Below are 21,886 nucleotides of genomic sequence, written 5' to 3' on the forward strand. Positions count from 1 at the left end.
TAATAATGGGGGCCATAAATTATATGTCTTCTCCACAGAATATTGTGCAGCCATTAAAAATGATGGTAAAGGCCAGTATATATTGTACAAGGCACACCTTCACAGTTTGATGTAAAGTGGAAAATGCAGCATACAAAGATATGTATATCATGACACCATTTGAAAAATAATACACAAGTATTTCTCTTTCTGCCCAGAAAAACAAAATCTGACATGTTGATGGCATTATGGAGGATTTTAAATTTTGGCTTATTTATATTTTGTATTTTCTATAATAAATTTCTATGAATTCTGTGCAAAAAACTACATAATTTTAAAAATGTGTTGGCACACTTTACACATTGCTAATTGAAAGTACGTGATCTCAATTTTAAAAAAGGCTGTCAACTTTCTTACAAAGGGTATATTTTTGGAGGTTTGCACTTAGGTTTAGTACTTAGTTTTCACAGAAGGTACAGTGAAATCCAAATCTTACAAATCTCAAAGGCTGAAGGGAGTTGTACAGGGTCCATGCTTTAAAAAAAAAGATAGCTCATGAGAACTGACTATATCTGCAGAAAATGCTTTCTAGGCGAAAGGAAAGGATTTTTAGAATATTCTTTGAAAGGCTTTCAGGAAGACAGGAAGATTTTCTGAATGTCTAAAGTTATGCCCACTGAAATAATCAACCAGACTTTCCGAGTGTATTAGCTTTTTTGTAGGAACACTTGGAAGCAATACTGGGTTATTTGTATTGCTCAATAGTTAAATAGATATAGCAAAATAAATGTAGAAGCATTATCTTAGAAGGGCTGAATGAGAATATGTTTTCTATTAGATAAAACACTGTTCACTTTTATTATAAATTCTAAGAGATGCTGGGGTACAAATTTTTACCTCCAAAACACCAGAGAATCTTGACGAATAGAAATGAAGGGTATACTTTCAAACACTGTTAGGAGTTTTTGTTTGGAAAGTCTACATTCAAATTGGAACAAATTGTCTATGGGAAGAAGGTTATATTGAAGCCATACTTCTTATTAAAGTCACATTGTTTTCAATTGAAGGGACCAAGAATTAATTATTTTATGCTTATGTTTTATAGTGAAATCAAATTTCCTAAATTCTTAATATTTCCCTAGCTATACTAAATATATGCTTGTGAATCTAGCTTGCTGTGGATGTGACTTCAACAATAATAAAGTTAGAATAAAATTGTTTAATGTAAAGATGGCCTTATATGCAGGCCTTATTGGACCCTAATATAAATCCTGAGGATTTTTATTACTGACTTAGGGTCACACAAATATTATGTAGTGAATTCAGGCATAATACCCAGTTGTTCACTAAGTTGGTATTAATTTAGATATATATGTTTACATATATATATGTATTTTTTTCCAAAGATGGCTCAAAGATGAGTTATTTTGCCACTCAGTACTGAATCTAATACAGATTGAGAGTTTATCTCAACTAAATCATGGTATATGCAAGCTCATTTTTAGACTGAGGGACTGTTTTATCTTTCTTCCTGCGGCATTACCCTCTGCCAAGAAGTTCAGGCTAGAAACCTCTGGCTCACCTAAAATTCATAAAGTAGCAGAAGTGGCTCACAATGACAAAATGTTGGTCTTGTCTGTATGAAAGAGTCTTGGTCTCTGGAAACACGTAGGTAAACTTTACTTTTGCTGAGCTCACTTAGAACCATTTCATATCTGAGGAAGAGCTGCTGAAACTGTACGTACAGTTGCTAGTTCATCTGAAGCTCAAAACCAGCATCTGCTGCCATGAAGACAGTGGTCAAAGAAACTGAGAGCTTCACGTAATCCTGTCAGTAGGGTCTCCTTCACATATTCTTTGGACCCACTGAGAAGTCTCTTATAAGCGTCTAGTTAGCAACTAGCCACCCCTGATAGATAGGATCAATTTACTAAAATTAGTAATTATGTACACTTCCAAATCCTTACACACACACACACACACACACACACACACACACACACTCATATCAACAAATGAATTTAGCTAAATCCTTAGAGAAGAATCATTGCTAACATGATGACTTTGTATAGAGAGTCCTTCTATTCTTTAAACTAGTTAGCAGGGAATTAACATTTATTGCGTATAAATGTGTTATACTCACCTTAAATTATCCCGTGTGGTTCACATAAATTATCAGCTAATCCTGATAACAGCCCTAACGGGTAGTTATCATTATCCCTATTTAGAGGCGTAATAACTGAGGCTGAGGCTTAGAACTCCAACTGCACAACCACACAGTCCTCCTGCCACAGTGTGTGATGTGTATAATATAATGGGATGACTGAATTAATTCTCGTCTCAGAACATAAGTGGGAGCCACTGATAAAATGAGCATTAACTGTGTGGTAAAAGTTAATGCATTTGTGCTTTTAAGTTTGTGTAAAAGATCACATACTTTCATTGTACATTGAACTAATTTATTAAAGCTGGCATAGAATAGAATTAATAAACACAAAACACATATTGATCAAGGCATAATGATTCTTGAAGCACATTAGAAATTTTTAGTAATAACAAATTCCTAAATTTTAACCAAAGGAATGGCAAAAATTTGTTTTATTTTCAAACTTAAATCAGTGGACATTCAATAATAGAACTGTCCAGTATATTATATAGTTGCTCTTTTCTGTCAAACTTCATAAATTGGGAGTATTCCTCAAATCTTCTGGTGCATATTGGCATTATCAATATGCAGAAAATTATAAAGTTGATTGTGTATATTACTTTGGAGAAGAAAGTTTGTTGTCTTTGTTTATGGTCCATTTGCGATTCCATATTCTAGGATATAAAAAGACTTATTTTGGTATTATCAGACAAAATGGTTTACTCTTCTTAGAAAAAAAAATCACTAACTCATAAGAAAATGATATTCAGCTTTAAAATGTTTTAAACATAAGATAATAACATAAATATAAGAGGCTGATTGATGTCATTATGTAACAGTTTTAAAATAAAAGATCAACATTGACATAGCGTTCAGAAACAGTTTGTAGTTTGGCTCAAATGGAGTGTTTTTAGAATCAGGTTTCTTTCTCCACACTTAAAATCTGGGTCACTGAAAAATTTCCATCTCTCTAAACTTTTTGGACTAAAAATAATTTAACAAAGAAAAGAATGATGGACTTCTGAGTAGTTCAAAGGGCTGGATACCAATTATTTGTCAGAAAGGTAATTTAATTAATCAAAAGCCTAGACCAAACTCTATTAAACGCTTGATTACTTAGTTTTTGCACACATAATACCTCAGCTCATCTTTTCTTTTTTCAATTAAGACTTTATATTTTTAGAGTAGTTTTAGACTCACAACAGAATTAAGGGGAAGATAGAGAGATTACCTATATTTCCCCTACCCTGAAACATGCACAACCTCCCCCTTTATCCACATCCCCCACTAGAGGGGTACGTTTGTTACTGCTGATGAACCTACATTGACACATCATAATCACCCAAAGGCCACACTTTACATTAGGACTCACTCTTAGTCTTGTACATTCTGTGGGGTTTGGACAAATGCATAATGACATATATCCACCACTATGGTATCATACAGAGTAGTTTCACTGCCCTGAAAATCCTGTATGCTCTGCCTATTTATCCTCCCCCACTCTAACCCCTGGCAACCACTGAACCTTTTACTATTTCTATGGTTTTGCCTTTTCTAGAATTTCATGTAGTTGGAATCATACCATGCAACCTTTTCAGACTGGCCTTTTTCACTTAGTAGTATGCATTTAAGGCTCCTCCAGGTCTTTTCATTGCTTGAAAGCTCATTTCTTTTTAGCACTGAATAATATTCTATTCTCTGGATATACTACAGTTTATCCATCACTTATTGGAGGACATCAACTTGGGTGCTTCCAAGTATTGGCAATTATGAATAAAGCTGCTCTAAACATCCGTGTGCAGGTTTTTGTGTGAAAATCTGAGTCTTCAGTTCACTTGGGTTAATCTGAAGGAGCATGATTGTTTTATCATATAATAAGAATATGTTCAGTTTTCTAAGAAACCAAAACTGTCTTCCAAAGAGGCTATATGATGTTACATTCCCATCAGCAATGCCTGAGAGTTCCTGTTCTGGATCCTTGTCAGCATTTGGTCTTGTCAGTGTTCCAGATTTCTGGCCATTCTAATAGGGTGTGTAATGACAGCTGTCATTTCCCTGATGGCATATGATGTGGAGCTTCTTTTCATATGCCTTTTGCATATCTGTATATCTTTTGTGAGGTATGAATTAAGGCCATTGGTCCATTTTTAAATTGGATTGTTTGTTTTCTTATGGTTAAATTTTAAGAATTTTAAAAATATGTTCTGGATGAGTTCTTTATCAGATATATCTTTTGAAAATATTTTCTCCCAATCTATGGTTTTTCTTCTCATTCTTTGACATTATATTTCATAGAGCAGGAGTTTTTAATTTTAGTGAAGTCCAGATTATGAATTCTTTCTCTCAGGGAGTGTGCCTTTTGGTATTGCATCTAAAGAGTCATCACCAAACTGAAGGTCATCTAGGTTTGCCTCTACGTAATCTTCTAGGAGTTTTATAGTTTTGTGTTTTACTTTTAAGTCTGCGATCCATTTTGAGTTAATTTTTGTGAAGGGTATAAGGTTTGTGTCTAGATTCATTTGTTATGATGTGGATGTCCAGGTATTCCAGCACCACTTGTCAAGAATATTATTTTTTCTCTATTGTATTGCCTTGGACCTTTGTCAAAGTTCTATTGGCTAGATTTATGTGGGTCTGTTTCTGGGCTCTCTGCTCCATTGATCTCTTTGTCTATTTTTATGACAATCCCACACCGTTTTGGTACTTATTGTAGTTTTATAGTATGTCTGGAAGTCATGTAGAGTTAGTTCTCCAACTTTGTTCTTGCCCTTCAATATTGTGTTAGTTCATCTGGGTCTTTGGCTTCTCCACATAAAGTTTAGAGTCAGTTTGTTGATATTTGCAAAATAACTTGGTGGGATTTTGATTGGAATTGTAAGGAATCTATAGATTATCTTGGGAAGAACTGAGATCTTGACAGTATTGAGTCTTCCTATCTATAAGCATGAGATGTTTTCATTTATTTAGTTCTCCTTGATTTCATTGATTGGAGTTTTGTAGTTTACCTCATATAGATCTTTTACGTATTTTGTTAGATTTATATGCATTTCATTTTTCTGGATACTGAAATAAATGATATTGTGATTTTAATTTCAAATTCCACTTATTGGTTGCTGGTATATAGCAAAGCAATTGACCTTTGCATATTAACCTTGTATCCTGCAGTTTTAATAGTTACAGGAGTTTATTTATTGATTCTTTCAGGTTTTCTACATAGATGATCATGCCACCTGTAACAAAGAGAGTTTTATTTCTTCTTTTCCAATATTTATATCTTTTATTTCCTTATCTTGTTGCATTAGCTAGAACTTTCATTATGATGTTAAAAAGCAACTGTGAGAGGAGCATCCCTGCCTTGTACCAGATCTTAGTAGGAAAGCCTCCAGTTTCTCACCATTGAGTATGATGTTAGATGTACATTTTTTGGGTAGATATTCTTTATCAAGTTGAGGAAGTTCTCCTCTATTAGTTTACTGAGAGTTTCAAAATTTATGAATGGGCATTGAATTTTGTCAAATGCTTTTTCTACATCTATTGATACATCAGTTAATTTTAAAAACAATTTTCTTGTGGCTGGTATTGCTATATCCACTTTACAGATGGAGAAATTAAGCCTCAGCAGTGAAGTAACTTGCCAGTAGCTCTCACGATTACTGGTGGTATCAGGGTTAAACCTACAATTATCTGACTTGCTCTACAATATGCTTTCTCCCAGTGCTTACTATCAATCCTGACTCATTGGCTCCAAGGTAGTAGGAGAAGTAGATTCTCTCATCATGAATATCACCAAACTAACAGCTTATTAAGTAGTAAAATATAAACTTATTTGAAATATTATTTCAAATAATAATTAAAAAAATTTTTAAAGATTTTATTTATTTGTCAGAGAAAGAGAGAGAGAGCGCACACAAGCAGGGGGAGCGGCAGGCAGAGGGAGAAGCAGACTCCCCGCTGAGCTTGGAGCCCGATGTGGGATTTGATCCCAGGACCCTGGGATCATGACCTGAGCTGAAGGCAGACACTTAACTGAGCCATCCAGGCATCCCTGAAATAATAATATTAACAATATTCTCATGCACAGATTTTGTATTTGTGAGTTTGCCTACTTCCTAAAACTTATTTGTAACCCCAAAATTAATACTGGAGGTGCTTTCATGGTCATTTGCAGACATGCACAGAGTGGCAAAAGATTTCAGCCTCCCATGTACATATTCCAGGCTGAGGGCAGACAACATGACACTCTGCCTTTTTATTCTAGCTCTCATACTGCAAACAAGTATCCTATTTGTGGTCGACTTAGTGCCAAGTTCTTTTTGCATTTTGTGTTTTTGTTGGTGATTTCGCTGTTTAAAAATGGCCCCCAAGTGTGGTGGTAAAGTTCTGTTTAGTGTTCCTAAGTGCAAGAAGGCTACCATGTGCCTTATGGAGAAAATACATATGTTAGATAAGCTTTATTCAGTTGGTCATGAATTCAGTATTAGTGAATTGACTATATATATATTAAATTAAGTGTCTTTCAATGGAAACACACAAAATAAATTATGAATTGTTCAAGTGATGAAAATACTGTGACCAGGGACTCATAGAAACATAACTGTATTTCCTCTCAGAACTATGGTTCAGTATCTGCTAATTTAGTATTTGCAAACACTTTATAGAGCATAAGTACCACTAATAACAAAATCAACCATTTATGATTTCACTGTCATGGTGTATTTGTAATGATGTATTTATGGAAGTGAATTTCTTGCTTTTGGATTAAGGTTTCAGTGTGGTATAATTTTATTGGCTGTGCTCAACTCTGTTTATCCGTCTTCTGTAAACCACTATGCTAGTTTCCTACTGATGCTATAACAAATTACCACAAGCTTAGTAGCTTCAAACACACAGATTTATTATCTTAATTTGGAGGTCACAAGTCCAAAATGGGTTTTACAGGGCTAAAATCAGGGTGTTGTCAGGATTGCCTTCCATCTGGAGGCTCTAGTGGAGACTCTGTTTCCTTGCCTTTTCCTGCTTCCGGAGGTGCTTGCATTCCTTGGAATATAGCCCCACATTTTACTCTGACTGCTGCTTCTATCATCATATCAAATCTCTGACTCTCCTGCTTCCCTTTTCCAGTTATAAGGATATTTGTTATCGAACATGTCAGCTTGGAGCCCTGTCAATTATGTGCTCCCCGGTCCCAATTAACTTAAATATAGTCTTATTACAGAGTAAAAGACACTTGTTTTTGCATCTTGGAAGAATTGCTGATTAGGTCCACATCTGGGGATGAGGTAGTGCTCTGGTATTTATGGATGCTTTCACTGTTGTCTTGTTTTTATTCCTGTTTCTAGCCCTCAGAGCCATGTCAAACCATTTGCATGTCCAGAGAAGAGTTTATGCAAAGGATGACAGAGATTGTTGGTTGGGGCACAAAGGAAGAATATGGGGAGCTCTTTGACAAAGTGGATGTAGCCCAAGATGGCTTCATTAATTGGGACAAGCTGACTTCATTTATGCTGTTAGCACTTTATGAGAAAGACGAACGAGCAAAGGCAACTGTGGTTCCCCAATGGAAAGACCTTGAATTCCTCCCAGTGAAGCACAAGGACACCATTCAAAAAGTAATTTTCTTAAAAAGTTCAAGTCGTTATCTTACCATCAGTAAGGAAGGCTTATTAGGAATCTGGGGAGAGAATTTAAAGCTGCAAGAAACATTTCCCATCACTTCAGATACCACCAAGCTTAAACACCTGTGGGTGACAAGTCTGGTTTCTCTGGAAAATGTAAACAAGGTATCAAGTCTTAATAAATAAATTTACTACTTTATTTCTTTAAAGATTTTTTTGTTTATTTGAGAGAGAGAGAGAGAGAGAGATCACGAGTGGGGTGGTGGGTAGAGGGAGAAGCAGACTCCCTGCTGAGCAGGGAGCCTGATGTGGAACTCAATCCCAGGACCCTGGGATCATGATCTGAGCCAAAGGCAGACACTTAACTGACTGAGCCACCAGGCGCCTTAAATTTACTGCTTTAAATGGGGAAAACATTGATGGGACAGGGCTCCTGACCAATATCAAGTATAACATTGGCAGTGACAAAGAGCTGTAGTACCCCTCTGTGCCTCTCCTCTCACCTGGAGGGAATGCAAGTAGAGCCAAGTGGGCTACTAGATTTCCCAAACTGGTTTCTCGGGCACCTTTAAAGGACACAGCTGATAGTGACTCAGATTCTTGGCTCTGTCCCAAATGTGTCCATGCTGCACTGCTGGCTCGTAAGACGTTTCTGGACTCTATAGTTTATAGTAGAATCATGGGTCTATATGTAGAGCTGAGAGGCTGTAACAATGTGTGGCACAACTCAATGCAATTACAGGGAATTGCTTATCTGATTTTAACCACTGTCCTAGTCAGTTCTTAATTGTGATGGAGAAGGCCCACTAAGTACAGATATCCTTATATGACTCTACCTATAAGTAAGATAACATGTTGAAAGGAAAATCAGTTTGTGAGGGGAGGATGAAGCTTAAAGAATCTATGTTCTTAGTATTTTATATTAAGCACATGGCAAACTTTCTATGAAAATTTTTAAATATACACACAAGCGGAGATAATAGTATTAAGAACCAGTATTTACCCTTAACCATTTCCAATTCCCAGCCAATCTAGTTTCATCTATATCTCCCTACTTTTGAAACCCAAGACATGCAATTATTTAGTCTGTAAATCACCAAATATTCAGTCATGTACATATTTTCTCGTCTGATAATTTTTAATAGTCTGTGAATTCCTTGTTTGATAGTTTGTTTGAATTCAAATCTGAATAAGGTTCAAATCATTGTGAATTGTTGATGGGTCTGTTTTGATCTACCTGTTTTTCTTCATCTCTTCTTTATTTTGCATTGTTTTGTTCTTCTTGTTACTTTTTTTTTTTTTTTATTTGACAGAGAGAGAGAGACAGCGAGAGAGGGAACACAAGCAGGGGGAGAGGGAGAGGGAGAAGCAGGCTTCCCGCTGAGCAGGGAGCCCAATGTGGGGCTCGATCCCAGGACCCCGGGATCGTGACCTGAGCCGAGGGCAGACGCTTAACGACTGAGCCACCAAGGCGCCCCTTGCTGTTGCTATTTTTGTTAAAGAAACGAGGCGTTTGTCCTTTAGAGTTTCCCACAGTCTGTGTTTTGTGGACTGTATTTAGATAGGGTTGTTGAACATGTCCACTTGTTCCCCACATTTCCGGTACATTGGTCGTCAAATCTAAAGACTTGATCAGTTTTAGAACGGTCTGTTCTGGAATAGGCGTTCCTCAGTCGGGAGGCACAAAATGCCTGTTCTCTCTCTTCTTGGGACATTATCAATTAACACAATTATTCCTTGATCTATCAATTTGTTTAGGGCTTGCAAGATGATGACATTCTAGTTTCATCATTTCCTCTTTATAGGCTGAAATGCCTCTTATAAAAAGAAATTCTCCTTGTCAATTATTCAGCTATAATGTACAAATCATAGAACAAAGGCAAGATAAATGACTAATTCTTTATTTTATTGACCAGCATTCAAAATCCTCTAAAGATGAAAAATGAGTACTACTATCATTGTTGTTATCAGTATCATTATAAACTCATGAGTTTAAACAGTTTGATTTGTTTCAGCCCACTGAGTTATTAACCCATCCTTAAAATTGTATCATCTTTGGACACTGGGATGAACACAAGTCAGCTTCTGAGTCTTTTCTGATATAACCGTTTTAGTCTTTGAAAGCTTTTTTCTCTCTGGTATGACAAAATGTTCCAGGATCGTCTTCCGTATTTATTATGCCAGACCCAGAATCAGCCATTTCTCCAAAGCCGGGGTTCTTTTTACTGGGAAATGGTATGCTCTAATGCCTTGAACATCATCATCATCATCATCATCATCATCATCATCATCATTTGCTTCCTATGTGACATGCCCTGCCCTATTAATCTTCTCAAGATCACCATAAGGTAGATATTATTCCCACTTTAAGAATGAGAGACTATGCAAGGGGAGGTTGTGGAATTTGCCTCAGGTCACACAGGATATAATCAGTGTTGCAAGATTTGTAAACAGAGGCAGCTTGATTTCAGAATGTTTCAAGGTCTTTGCTGCCTCTAGAGTGGTCCAGTTTGTTCTTGCTAAGGATCTGGTGTTAATGTTAACTGTATGTATTACAACATGGTTCAAGCCCACATTTTCTTTATATCTGTAGCATTCTATTATTATCATGTAATATTTGTGTTATATTGTGTAATGATTATGTTGCATTGTGTCTTCTTTCCAGGACTGATGACTAACTCTTAGCCTTTCCTTTGCACTTAGTCAACATGGAAGTTTAAAGAATGTTGCTTTTTTTCTTCTTTTCTCAAACAGCTTTATTGAAGTACAATTACACAAAATGCACTGCACATATTAATACCCAAGTGGATAGATTTTAATGCATTTAGATACTGTGAAAAATCAACAGTACAATGAAGATAATGAACATATTCATCCTCAAAAGTTTCCTTGTGCCCTTTTGTAATCTCCTGTCTAAGCCCTCCCATCTCTACTTGTCAGGTAGTGACTGATATGCTCTCTGTCACCATACGATAGTTAGCATTTTCTAGAGTTTCATATAATTGACATCATACAGTGTGTACTCTGTTTGGTCTTACTTCTTTAACTTGGCTTGGTTATTTTGAGATACATCAGTAGTTTATCTTTTTATTGTGTAATATTTCATCATGTGGATATAGCACATCCTTACCAACATTTGGTATAATCAGGGTATTTTTTACCCCTCTTAATTTTAGCCATTTTAATAGGTTTGTATTTTTTTTTATCTTATTGTGGTTTGAATTCACATTTCCCTAATGACTAATAATATTGAGCATATTTTCATATGCTGATGTGCTATCTATATATCCTCTTTGGTGAAGTATCTGTTAAAATCATTTTGCCTATTTTATTGTTGGGTTTATTTAGTTGAGTTTTGAAAGTTCTTTTTTTTTAAGATTTTATTTATTTATTTGACACAGAGAGACAGCTAGAGAGGGAACACAAGCAGGGGTATGGGAGAGGGAGAAGCAGGCCCCCCCTGAGCAAGGAACCCGATGTGGGGCTTGATCCCAGGACCCTGGGATCATGACCTGAGCCGAAGGCAGACACTTAACGACTGAGCCACCCAGGTGCCCCTTGAGAGTTCTTTATATATTCTGGATATATACATTTATCAGATGGATAATTTACAAATACTGTATCATAGCATGTGTTTTGTCTTTGTGTTTTCCTAAGACTACTTTTGGTGATATCATTTTCAGATTGTTCATTACTAGTGTATAGAAATACAATAGATTTTTAAAAAATGATCTTATATCCTGCAACTTCACTGAACTCATTTATTGGTTTTGATCATTTTTTGTTGTTATTATTATTTAGGATTTTCTATGTTTAAGATTATGTCATCTAATAAAGATAGTCTAACTTCTTCCTTTCCAATCTGGATGCTTTTATTCTTTTTCTTGCCTAATTTCCCTTCCGGAAATTCCAGTGTGGTGTTGAATAGTAGTGGTGTGAGTGAACATCCTCATCATGTTCCTGATCTTAGGGAGAATACATTCAGTTTTCCACCACTAAGTATGATAGCAGCTATGAGTTTTTTGTATATATAAGGTTGAAGAAGTTTCCTTCTGTTACTGGTTTATTGAGTTTTTTTTTTTTCCATGAAAATGTGTTGGATTTTGTCTAATGCTTTTTTGGTATCTATTGAGATAATCATACAGTTTTTGTCATTGATTTTATTAATATAGAATATTATATTGATGATATTTGTATGTTAAAGTAGCCTTGTATTCTGGTATAAATATAACTTGGTCATGGTATGTAATTTTTTTACATGTTGGATTCTCTGCTAATGTTTAATTGAAGATTTTTATATGTATATTCATTAGGGATATGGAGCTGCAGTTTTCTTATGATGTCCCTATATGGGTTTGGTCATAATACAGTACTGGTTTCATAAAATGATTTGGAAAGTATCCCCTCCACTTTTTCTTTCTCTTTTGTTTTTTTGGAAGAGTTTGAGAAGCATTGGTATCAATTCTTCAAATGTTTGGTCGCATTTATTAGTGAAACCATCTGGGCCTAGGATTTTCTTTGTGAGAATTTTTTTTATTACAAATTCAATTATTTTACTTATTATATGTCTGCTGAGATTTTTCTATTTGGTTTTGAGTTAGGTAATATTTTTGTCTCAGGAATTTGTCTAGGAATCTCATCTAGGTTATCTACTTTGTTGGCCTTCCATTGTTTGTGATATTCTCTTATAATCCTCTTTTATTTCTATCAGGTCATTAGTAGCATACTCTTCTATTTCTTATTTTAGTAGTATGTATTTTCATTCTTTTTTTTTAAATCTTGGATTGGTTCAGCTAAAGTTTTGTCAATTTTATCACCAAAGTTATTTACCCTTTTAAAAATGGTTTTGGGATTTTATCTGACTTGTGAACGCTACTTACAAGTTTTTATTAACTGCTTTTTATGAAAGCCTCTGCTTGCTTTGTAAAGCATGGTTTGTAAAGCTTCTGGTATGCCTGTGTGATGCTGTTGCCCTCTGTCTTTGTTTTTTCTATGTGATTAATCATCTCATCTCCCATGGATGGAAGAGGTTGGCAGGTGTGTGAAGTGGGGATACGGAAGAAAATATGTTCAAATGCCTTTAATGGGAAGAATTTTTTTCTTGGCTAGCACCCAAAGTTAGAATAAAGTATACTTGTGCCATCATGCTATGTTTCTGTAATACTGTTAGTGACCCTCAGGGAACAGTGTCTGCTTTGGTGCTAAGATTTGCATATCTCCTTTGTATACCCATTTCATTAAATTCATCAGAAATACTTTTTGATTTTCTATTTACTACTTTAGATAGCAGTGGCTTTTACGAGCAAAGAGATTTGTTTCTATGATCTGCTGTCCAAAGGAGAATTTCCTTGTCAATATAAACTCCAAGGCCTGAAAGGAACGCCAATTTGTATGGAATATTGGTATGACCCCCTTGATGCCAACGAATCAGTTCTTTCTTTTGGGGACATAACTGGAAAGGTAAGTGAGGGAAGGAAAGATTGAACTATGGATTTAATGATCAAACTGTAGCCCAGTATAGAAATAGAATACAAAGACGGTGACCTCTGAATTTACAGATTATAAGGCCACACATGCTGGGCATGGAAAAGATGGATTAGGTCACAGTTCCTTTTCTTGTTTACAAGGACAATCTTCATGTGGTTTTCTTGCCAGTTATTAAAAGTTATCTCTTATAACTCTTTCAAGTTAATTATTCTGATTTTCATTCACAAGGCTCCTCTCTACCAGCCTCCTGGGCAGTGCTTATTTACCATATCATGTAACATCGGGATAGATGCATTGGAGAGGGCAACACAGAAACCTAGACATTAGGGGCGCCTGGGTGGCTCGGTCGTTAAGTGTCTGCCTTTGGCTCAGGTCATGATCCCAGGGTCTGGGATTGAGCCCCGCGTTGGGCTCCCTGCTGGGTGAGAGGCCTGCTTCTCCCTCTCCCACTCCCCCTGCTTGTGTTTCCTCTCTTGCTGTGTCTCTCTCTGTCAAATAAATAAAATCTTTAAAAAAAGAAAAAAGAAACCCAGACATTGGATACGATGATTCATCTTCCTATCACATCCCACCCAACTGCTACAAGATTATTACTTGCTGAATGACACGAGTATATGCCCATGAGCTCTGAAGTAGTCTAATTTGAACAATTTCCTTTCCTAATTGTGAAAGCTTTGCATTCTTTGTGTGTTTAATAACAGGTGTATCATAAAAGCAAATAATGCACTGCCCTTGGTAATTGCTTTACCAACATGGTCGTTGTTCTGTCTTTTACTATAACTGCCTGCATCCTTTAAATAATATTGAGGAAATTCCCATTAATTCAGTATCTATTCCTTATTAATCTTAAGGAACATCGAATCTTTTGCAACAATGACACTGTCCATGTTTGTTTTCCTTTCAACATCCCTGTTAAGGTTCAAGCAATTGCTTTCACGGCGGCCTTGATATCCCTGTTTGAGCGTCCTGCTGGTGCACATGAAGATGAAGAAGCCACAGTGACCATCAGCTGGGCAGAACTGCTCTCTGGATATCACAAATGTTGCTACACATTAGAGCATAATCTTCATCATGGAGACTGGGTCAGGCAAGGTACTGAATTTGAACAGTAATGAAAGAAATGGTCACCTTCAACTTCCACATTTATATTCTTTGACGAAAATGTTTCCCACAAAATGTTAGTCTCAAAATCAGTAATTGGTTCTCTGGAGGTTTTGGCCTGGACTGTCTATAGTTCCTATACACTAGCAGGAATTTCTTTCTCTCTTTTCTTTCCTTCTAAAATGTAATGCAATTAATTCAGGCGAACTGTGCACTCAAGACATCTCAAGAGAAGAGAGAAAATGGTCACAGAATCCATTTAACTTCAACCCAACTCTGATCCTAAAAATCTCCTCTGGTCATATCTAGGCTGCTCAGTGAGAGAACGTAACAAGTTCCCTCAAAACCACTCCTTTGTTTTCTTCATGTTTTCATAAAGTATGTTAGTTTGATTGTCTTCAAAATGGACCATCTTAATTTTCTTTTTTTCTCTTTGCTGATATAATGACTGAGTTCCTATAATCTATAGTACTTGAGCAGTAGCTCTCTGTGTAATAGGATTATGTCATAAAACAGCCTCTATGGAAAGCCAGAACTTTCTTAAAACCTTGTCACCAGTGAGTTTGCTAGTTTCACAATATATCTATTTTTTTTTTTTTACAAAATTTGCATGTGATGTTTCAAGATCCACATGTGCAATATCTGCTCTAATATCTCTTTTGGTCCAGATGCTAAAGACTATGGTCATTTTTTCACTTCTAAATTGCTGCATTAAATTATGCCCATTGAAAGGAATGGAAACTAACAATCTCTTTGTTATGTTGTAGTCTATTCCTAATATACTTTGAAGGGGAGACAATCAAATGGACCCAGCTGTTGGCCGTTATAGTAGTTTTACTCTCTTTGGGGTCTAGTAGGTTGCAACTAATTCTTTAATTCATGACCCACATAGTAATATCCCACATGATGAACTATAGTTTCTGTGTTTTTTTTCTTCAATATACATTATATCATGTCTTTGATACCTTCTGCCTATCCTTTAATTCTGGCATGATATTGAATGTGGGGAAAACAAAAGATGATATTTTTTGGTTATCTACTATGTGTCACAGGCACAAAATTATGTGTTATGTTTGCATAACATGGAAACAAGAATCACAGTATGAGAAACTGTACAGAGCTATTGTAGCTGCTTCCAAATGAGCATGGTAATTGAAGTATAGTTGACACACAGTATTGCATTAGTTTCAGGTGTACAACACAGCAGTTCCATAAGTCTATATGTTACACTGTGTTCACCACAAGTGTAGCTACCATCTGCTACCATACAGCGCTATTACCGTATCTTTGACTTTATTCCCTATGCTGTACCTTTTATTCCCATGATTTATTCATTCCGTAAGTGGAAGTCTGTATTTCCCACTCCCTTTCACCCATTTTGCCCATCCTCCATGGCCAGCAAGCATCAGTTTGTTCTCTATTCTTATGGGTCTGTTTTTCTTTTTGTTTGTTTATTCATTTGCTTTTTTAGATTCCACATATAAGTGAAATCATATGGTATTTGTCTTTCCCTGTCTGATTTATTTCACTTAGCATAATATCCTCTAGGTCTATCCATGTTGTTACAAATTGGAAGCTCTCATTCTTTTTTATGGCTGAGTAGGTGTGTGTGTGTGTGTGTGTGTGTGTGTGTGTGTGTGTGTGTGTACCAAATCTTTTTTTTAAATAAAAAAAATTTTTTTATTATGTTAATCACCATACATCATTAGTTTTTGATGTAGTGTTCCAAATCTTCTTTTTATTGCAAGTAATGCAATAAACATAGAAGTGCATGTATATTTTTGAATGAGTGTTTTGGGGGCTTTTTTGGGGTAAATACTTAGTAGTAGAATTACTGGATCATGGTGTTTCTATTTTACCTTTTTGAGGAAACTCCATACTGTTTTCCACAGTGGCTGCACCAATTTATATTCCCACTAACAGTGCACTAGGGTTCCTTTTTCTCCACATTCTCACCAACACTTATTATTTCTTCTCTTTTTGATTCTAGCCATTCTGACAGTATGAGGTGATATCTCATTCTGGTTTTGATTTGCATTTCCTTGATGATTAGTGATGTTGAGCATCTTTCCATGTGTCTGCTGGCCATCTGTGTGTCTTCTTTGGAAAAATAACTATTCATGTCCTCTGCTCATTTTTTAATTGGATTATTATTATTTTTTGTATTGAGTTATATAAGTTCTTTATATATTTTAGATACTAATTCCTTATTGGATATATCATTTGCAAATATCTTCTTCCATTCAATAGGTTGCCTTTTCCTTTTGTTGATGGTTTCCTTTGCTGTGAAAAATCTTTTTATTTTGGTATAGGTCCATTAGTTTATTTTTGCAAGCATGATATTTTAATATATAAAACAAAGACTAGATTGACTATAGTAATAAAGTAATAATTCCTAAAATCTACTTGTAGTAGGCTTCCTGAAGTTTGGTGTATCGTTTGAGTTCCGTGACCTTAAATTAATATGGATACATAGAAGTAGCTAACAAAATTCTGTTATTGAAAATGTTGGGGATATAACCAAGTACAGTTTAAATTGATATTATTTTCTCTGAATATGAAATACAAAATACTCTCTCAGAGAGAGAATGAAAAGTTCCACTCTAGACCTTGTCATAGTTTCATTTAAACCTCTCCAAAACCAACTCTGCTGTAACCACTTATAAGTCTGTTAAGTCTGTAAAGTTGCAGGACAAGGATTTTTCTATATGTCCATGTGAAGTCATTGCTCATCATGTTTCCAAAATACAATTCTGATCTTTTGTTCCCTCATCTACTGACTAAAGAACATGGGGAACTTAGTTTAGTATCAGCACTATAACTCATGTTTATGACCAAAGAAATCCAACTTTGGAGTCTAGCTTCTAAATCACTGCAATTAGTAATTGGCTACAAAAAAGTTTTACATGTAAAAGAAATATCAGGGATCTTTGCTATCTAATTTGGATTACACATTTCTTAGCTCTGTGAATCAAAAGTCATTGTAATTAAGTGAATAATTTTTGGGAACATAGGTGAAAAATATATTTACTTTAGTCAGTTTGTTTGAATTGCAGACTCAATGTGTCAATCAATCAACAATTATTTAACTTTTATGTGATTTAAAACTGTCTTAGGCATTGGAGACTGTAGAAGAAATATTAATTATAACTCTCAAGAAATAGTATATGAACAAGAATTAAAGACTAATATAAAATAATTTATTAGAACATTGTACATGTGTCTGTTAGCCATTTGTATGTCTTCAGAGAAGTGTTTTTCACGTCTTCTGCCCATTTTTTGACTTGATTACTTGTTTTTTGGATGTTGAGTTTAAGAAGTTCTTTATAGATCTTGGATACCAGCCCTTTATCTGTAGTGTCATTTGCAAATATCTTCTCCCATTCTGTGGGTTGCCTCTTTGTTTTGCTGACTGTTTCCTTTGCTGTGCAGAAGCTTTTTATCTTGATGAAGTCCCAAAAGTTCATTTTTGCTTTTGTTTCACTAGCTTTTGGAGATGTATCTTGAAAGAAGTTGCTGTGGCCAATGTCAAAGAGGTTACTGCCTATGTTCTCCTCTAGGGTTTTGATGGATTCCTGTCTCATATCGAGGTCTTTCATCCATTTTGAGTTTATCTTTCTGTAAGGTGTTAGAGAATGGTCGAGTTTCATTCTTCTGTATGTGGCTGTCCAATTTTCCCAGCACCATTTATTGAAGAGACTGTCTTTTTTCCATTGCATATTTGTTCCTGCTTTGTCGAAGATTATTTGACCATAGAGTTGAGGGTCCATATCTGGGTTCTCTGTTCTGTTCCATTGGTCTATATGTTTGTTTTTGTGCCAGTACCATGCTGTCTTGGTGATCACTGCTTTGTAATATAGCTTGAAATTGGGCAACGTGATGCCCCCAGCTTTGTTTTTCTTTTTCAACATTTCCTTGGCGATTCAGGGTCATTTTGATTCCATACAAATTTTAGGATTGTTTGTTCTAGCACTTTGAAAAATGTCATTGGAATTTTGATCGGGATGGCATTGAAGGTATAGATTGCTCTGGGTAGCATAGACATTTTAACAATGTTTATTCTTCCGATCCATGAGCATGGAATGTTTTTCCATCTTTTTGTGTCTTCTTCAATTTCTTTCATCAGTGTTCCACAGTTTCTAGAGTATAGATCCTTTACCTCTTTGGTTAGGTTTATTCCGAGATATCTTATGGTTTTTGGTGCTATTGTAAATGGAATAGTTTCTCTAATTTCTCTTCCTACAGTTGCATTGTTAGTGTATAAGAAAGCAACTGATTTCTGTGCATTGATTTCGTATCCTGCCACATCACTAAATTGCTGTATGAGTTCTAGTAATTTGGGGGTGGAGTCTTTTGGGTTTTCCACATAAAGGATCATGTCGTCTGTGAAAAGAGAGAGTTTGACTTCTTCTTTGCCAATTTGAATACCTTTTATTTCTTTCTGTTGTCTGATTGCTGTTGCTAGGACTTCAAGTACTATGTTGAACAATAGTGGTGAGAGTGGGCATCCTTGACGTGTTCCTGATATTAAGGGAAAGGCTCTCAGCTTTTCCCCAATTGAGGATGATATTTGCTGTGGGTTTTTCATAGATGGATTTTATGAACTTGAGGAATGTTCCCTCTATTCCTATACTCTGAAGAGTTTTAATCAGGAAAGGTTGCTGTATTTTGTCAAATGCTTTTTCTGCATCAATTGAGAGGACCGTATGGTTCTTCTCCTTCCTCTTATTAATGTGTTCTATCACATTGATTGATTTGTGAAAGTTGAACCACCCTTGCATCCCAGGGATAAATCCCACTTGGTCGTGGTGGATGATCCTTTTAATGTATTGTTGGATCCTATTAGCTAAGATTTTGTTAAGGATTTTGGAATCCATATTCATCAGGGATATCAGTCTGCAATTCTCCTTTTTGATGGGCTCTTTGCCTGGTTTGGGGATTAAGGTAATGCTGGCCTCATAGAATGAGTCTGGAAGCTTTCTTTCTGTTTCTATTTTTTGAAGCAGCTTCAGTAGAATAGGTATTATTTCTTCTTTGACTGTTTGGTAGAATTCCCCAGGGAATCCATCAGGCCCTGGACTCTTGTTTTTTTGGGAGGTTTTTGATCACTGCTTCAATCTCATTACTGGTTATTGGCCTATTCGGGTTGTCAATTTCTTCCTCTTTCAGTCTTGGCAGCTTATAGGTTTCCAGGAAGGCATCTATTCCATCCAGATTGCTCAGTTTGTTGGCATATAGTTGTTGATAATACTTTCTAATAATTGTTTCTATTTCCTTGTTGTTGGTCGTGATCTCTCCCCTTTCATTCATAATTTTATTTTTTTGGGGTCCTTTCTCTTTTCTTTTGGATAAGTCTGACCAGTGGTTTATCGATCTTATTAATTCTTTCAAAGAACCAGCTTCTAGTTTCGTTGATCTGATCTACTGTGTTTCTGGTTTCTAATTCGTTGATCTCTGCTCTAATCTTAATTATTTCTCTTCTGATGTGTGGATTAGGCATCGTTTGTTGCTTTAGCCATCAGGGAAATTCAAATCAAAACCACATTGAGATACCACCTTACACCAGTTAGAATGGCAAAAATTGACAGAGAAAGAAACATAAAATGTTGGAGAGGTTGTGGAGAAAGGGGAACCCTCTTACACTGTTGGTGGGAATGCAAGTTGGTACAGCCACTTTGGAAAACACTGTGGAGGTTCCTCAAAAAGTTAAAAATAGAGCTACCCTATGATCCAGCAACTGCACTACTGGGCATTTACCCCAAAGACACAGATGTAGTGAAAAGAAGGGCCATATGCACCCCGGTGTTCATAGCAGCAATGTCCACAATAGCGAAACTGTGGAAAGAGCCAAAATGCCCTTCGACAGATGAATGGATAAAGAAGATGTGGTCCATATATACAATGGAATATTACTCAGCCATCAGAAAGGATGAATACCCAACTTTTACATCAACATGGATGGGACTGGAGGAGATTATGCTAAGTGAAATAAGTCAAGCAGAGAAAGTCAATTATCATATGGTTTCACTTATTTGTGGAACGTAAGGAATAGCACGGAGGACATTAGGAGAAGAGGGGGATTTGGAGGGATAGACGAATTATGAGAGACTATGGACTCTGAGAAACAAACTGAGGGTTCTAGAGGGGAAGGGGGTGGGGGGATGGGTTAGCCCGGTGATGGGTATTAAGGAGGGCACGTACTGCATGGAGCACTGGGTGTTATACGAAAACAATGGATCGTGGATCACCACATCAAAAACTAATGATGTAATGTATGGTGACTAACATAACAGAATAAAATAAAATTAAAAAAAGAAATAATATGTTGGTTTAAAAAAAGAACATTGTACAATGGTATTGAAAATTAACTGCTAAACCATATAAACAAGGTATTAACTCCCATAGTAATGCTTAAGCAGCAAATTTATGAGGAAGAGCTTCAAGGATGGGTGGTGCTACTTGACGGATGGGTAGATGGAAGGAAAAAGGGAGGGCATGGTGAACATGAGTAAAGGGAGACAAGCAGACCTAATGAGGGGGGGAGAGATGGACATGAATAGATCAGTGGCTGAGTAGTGAGGAAATAAATGCAAATAGGTCTAGTAGGGACATATGTTGGAAATCTTGGCAGCTTGCCCAGTTTACACTTGCTAGAAAGTGAAACAGTGAAGTACTGAAGGTTTTTGAGGACACTTGGAAAGCCCTGATGCACACAGCATTTAGGAAAGATTTGTTTGGTAGTTCTGTCTGGTGTAGGTTGGAGGACAAAGAATGAAACTGCAATCAGACTGGTTAGTTATAAGGCTTTTGATTATAAGAAAGTAGAAATGATAAAGCAAGGAAGGAAATAAGGAACCTTCTGAAACAGGAATCTTTAAGGACTTGAAGTCTGAAAATGTGGGATGATGAATCATTTTAGAATGTCCCACAAAGACATCAATTTCCAGGAGGAGAATGTTCTATTTGCAGTTCACAGATGCTCTCTTGGGCCCAATGCTCAGATTCTTCTCCACTCACCTTTTCAATGCGGACTATATCTGAAGGATCCCTTATTCTGGGCTAGTCCAGATCCTGCCACCAAAGAAGAGTCTTTCGTGCCAGTATTGTTCCTGAAACTGCCTTTACCTTTACCAAACTCCTTACTCTGCTTCTTCTATCTAATTCAGATGGACTTTTCTTTACGTGATTTGCAGGATTCTCAATTTGGGCTTCTTAAGAATCTTGCTTTCAGATGCCACTCAATCTGTGAAACAATCCTAAAAATTTCTGTACCTACATCAGAACTTTTGTCCTGCCTGTCATAACTCTTTCAGACCCAGAGGAAATTTGGATGCCTCACATGTAAACCACATTTATACATAAACTGAAAACTAAAACAATCTTTTAGGGCATACATTATGTCCTTTATTCTCCTTAGTGTCTACTCTAACACGTGATACATTGTTTTGTCAGATTTTCCCTTTCTCACTGATTTTAAGCAACTTATGTGTGATGTGCTTCTTTGTTCTTGGTGTGTGTGTGTGTGTGTGTGTGTGTGTGTGTGTGTGTGTGTGTGTGT

General features: G+C 36.2%; 1 protein-coding gene across 10 annotated transcripts in view; it reads left to right on the plus strand.

Moving 5' to 3' along the window:
* Window positions 1-21,886, plus strand: part of WDR49 (WD repeat domain 49) — a 157,210-nt gene that overhangs the window by 25,222 nt on the left and 110,102 nt on the right. For 5 of the 10 annotated variants that reach the window (XM_073897678.1, XM_073897675.1, XM_073897667.1 and 2 more), the window contains 3 exons: window positions 7,465-7,905; window positions 13,024-13,200; window positions 14,145-14,319. In XM_073897678.1, coding sequence (XP_073753779.1) covers window positions 7,465-7,905; window positions 13,024-13,200; window positions 14,145-14,319 — 793 coding nt within the window. Of the gene's footprint in view, window positions 1-7,464; window positions 7,906-13,023; window positions 13,201-14,144; window positions 14,320-21,886 lie in introns of those variants that run through there. The other 5 variants (XM_073897692.1, XM_073897681.1, XM_073897688.1 and 2 more) reach the window with 5 other exon arrangements.

The sequence above is a fragment of the Callorhinus ursinus genome, unplaced genomic scaffold (assembly GCF_003265705.2).
Source record: "Callorhinus ursinus isolate GAN/ISIS: 27379988/994484 unplaced genomic scaffold, GSC_fseal_2.0 scaffold1, whole genome shotgun sequence".
NCBI lineage: Eukaryota > Metazoa > Chordata > Mammalia > Carnivora > Otariidae > Callorhinus > Callorhinus ursinus.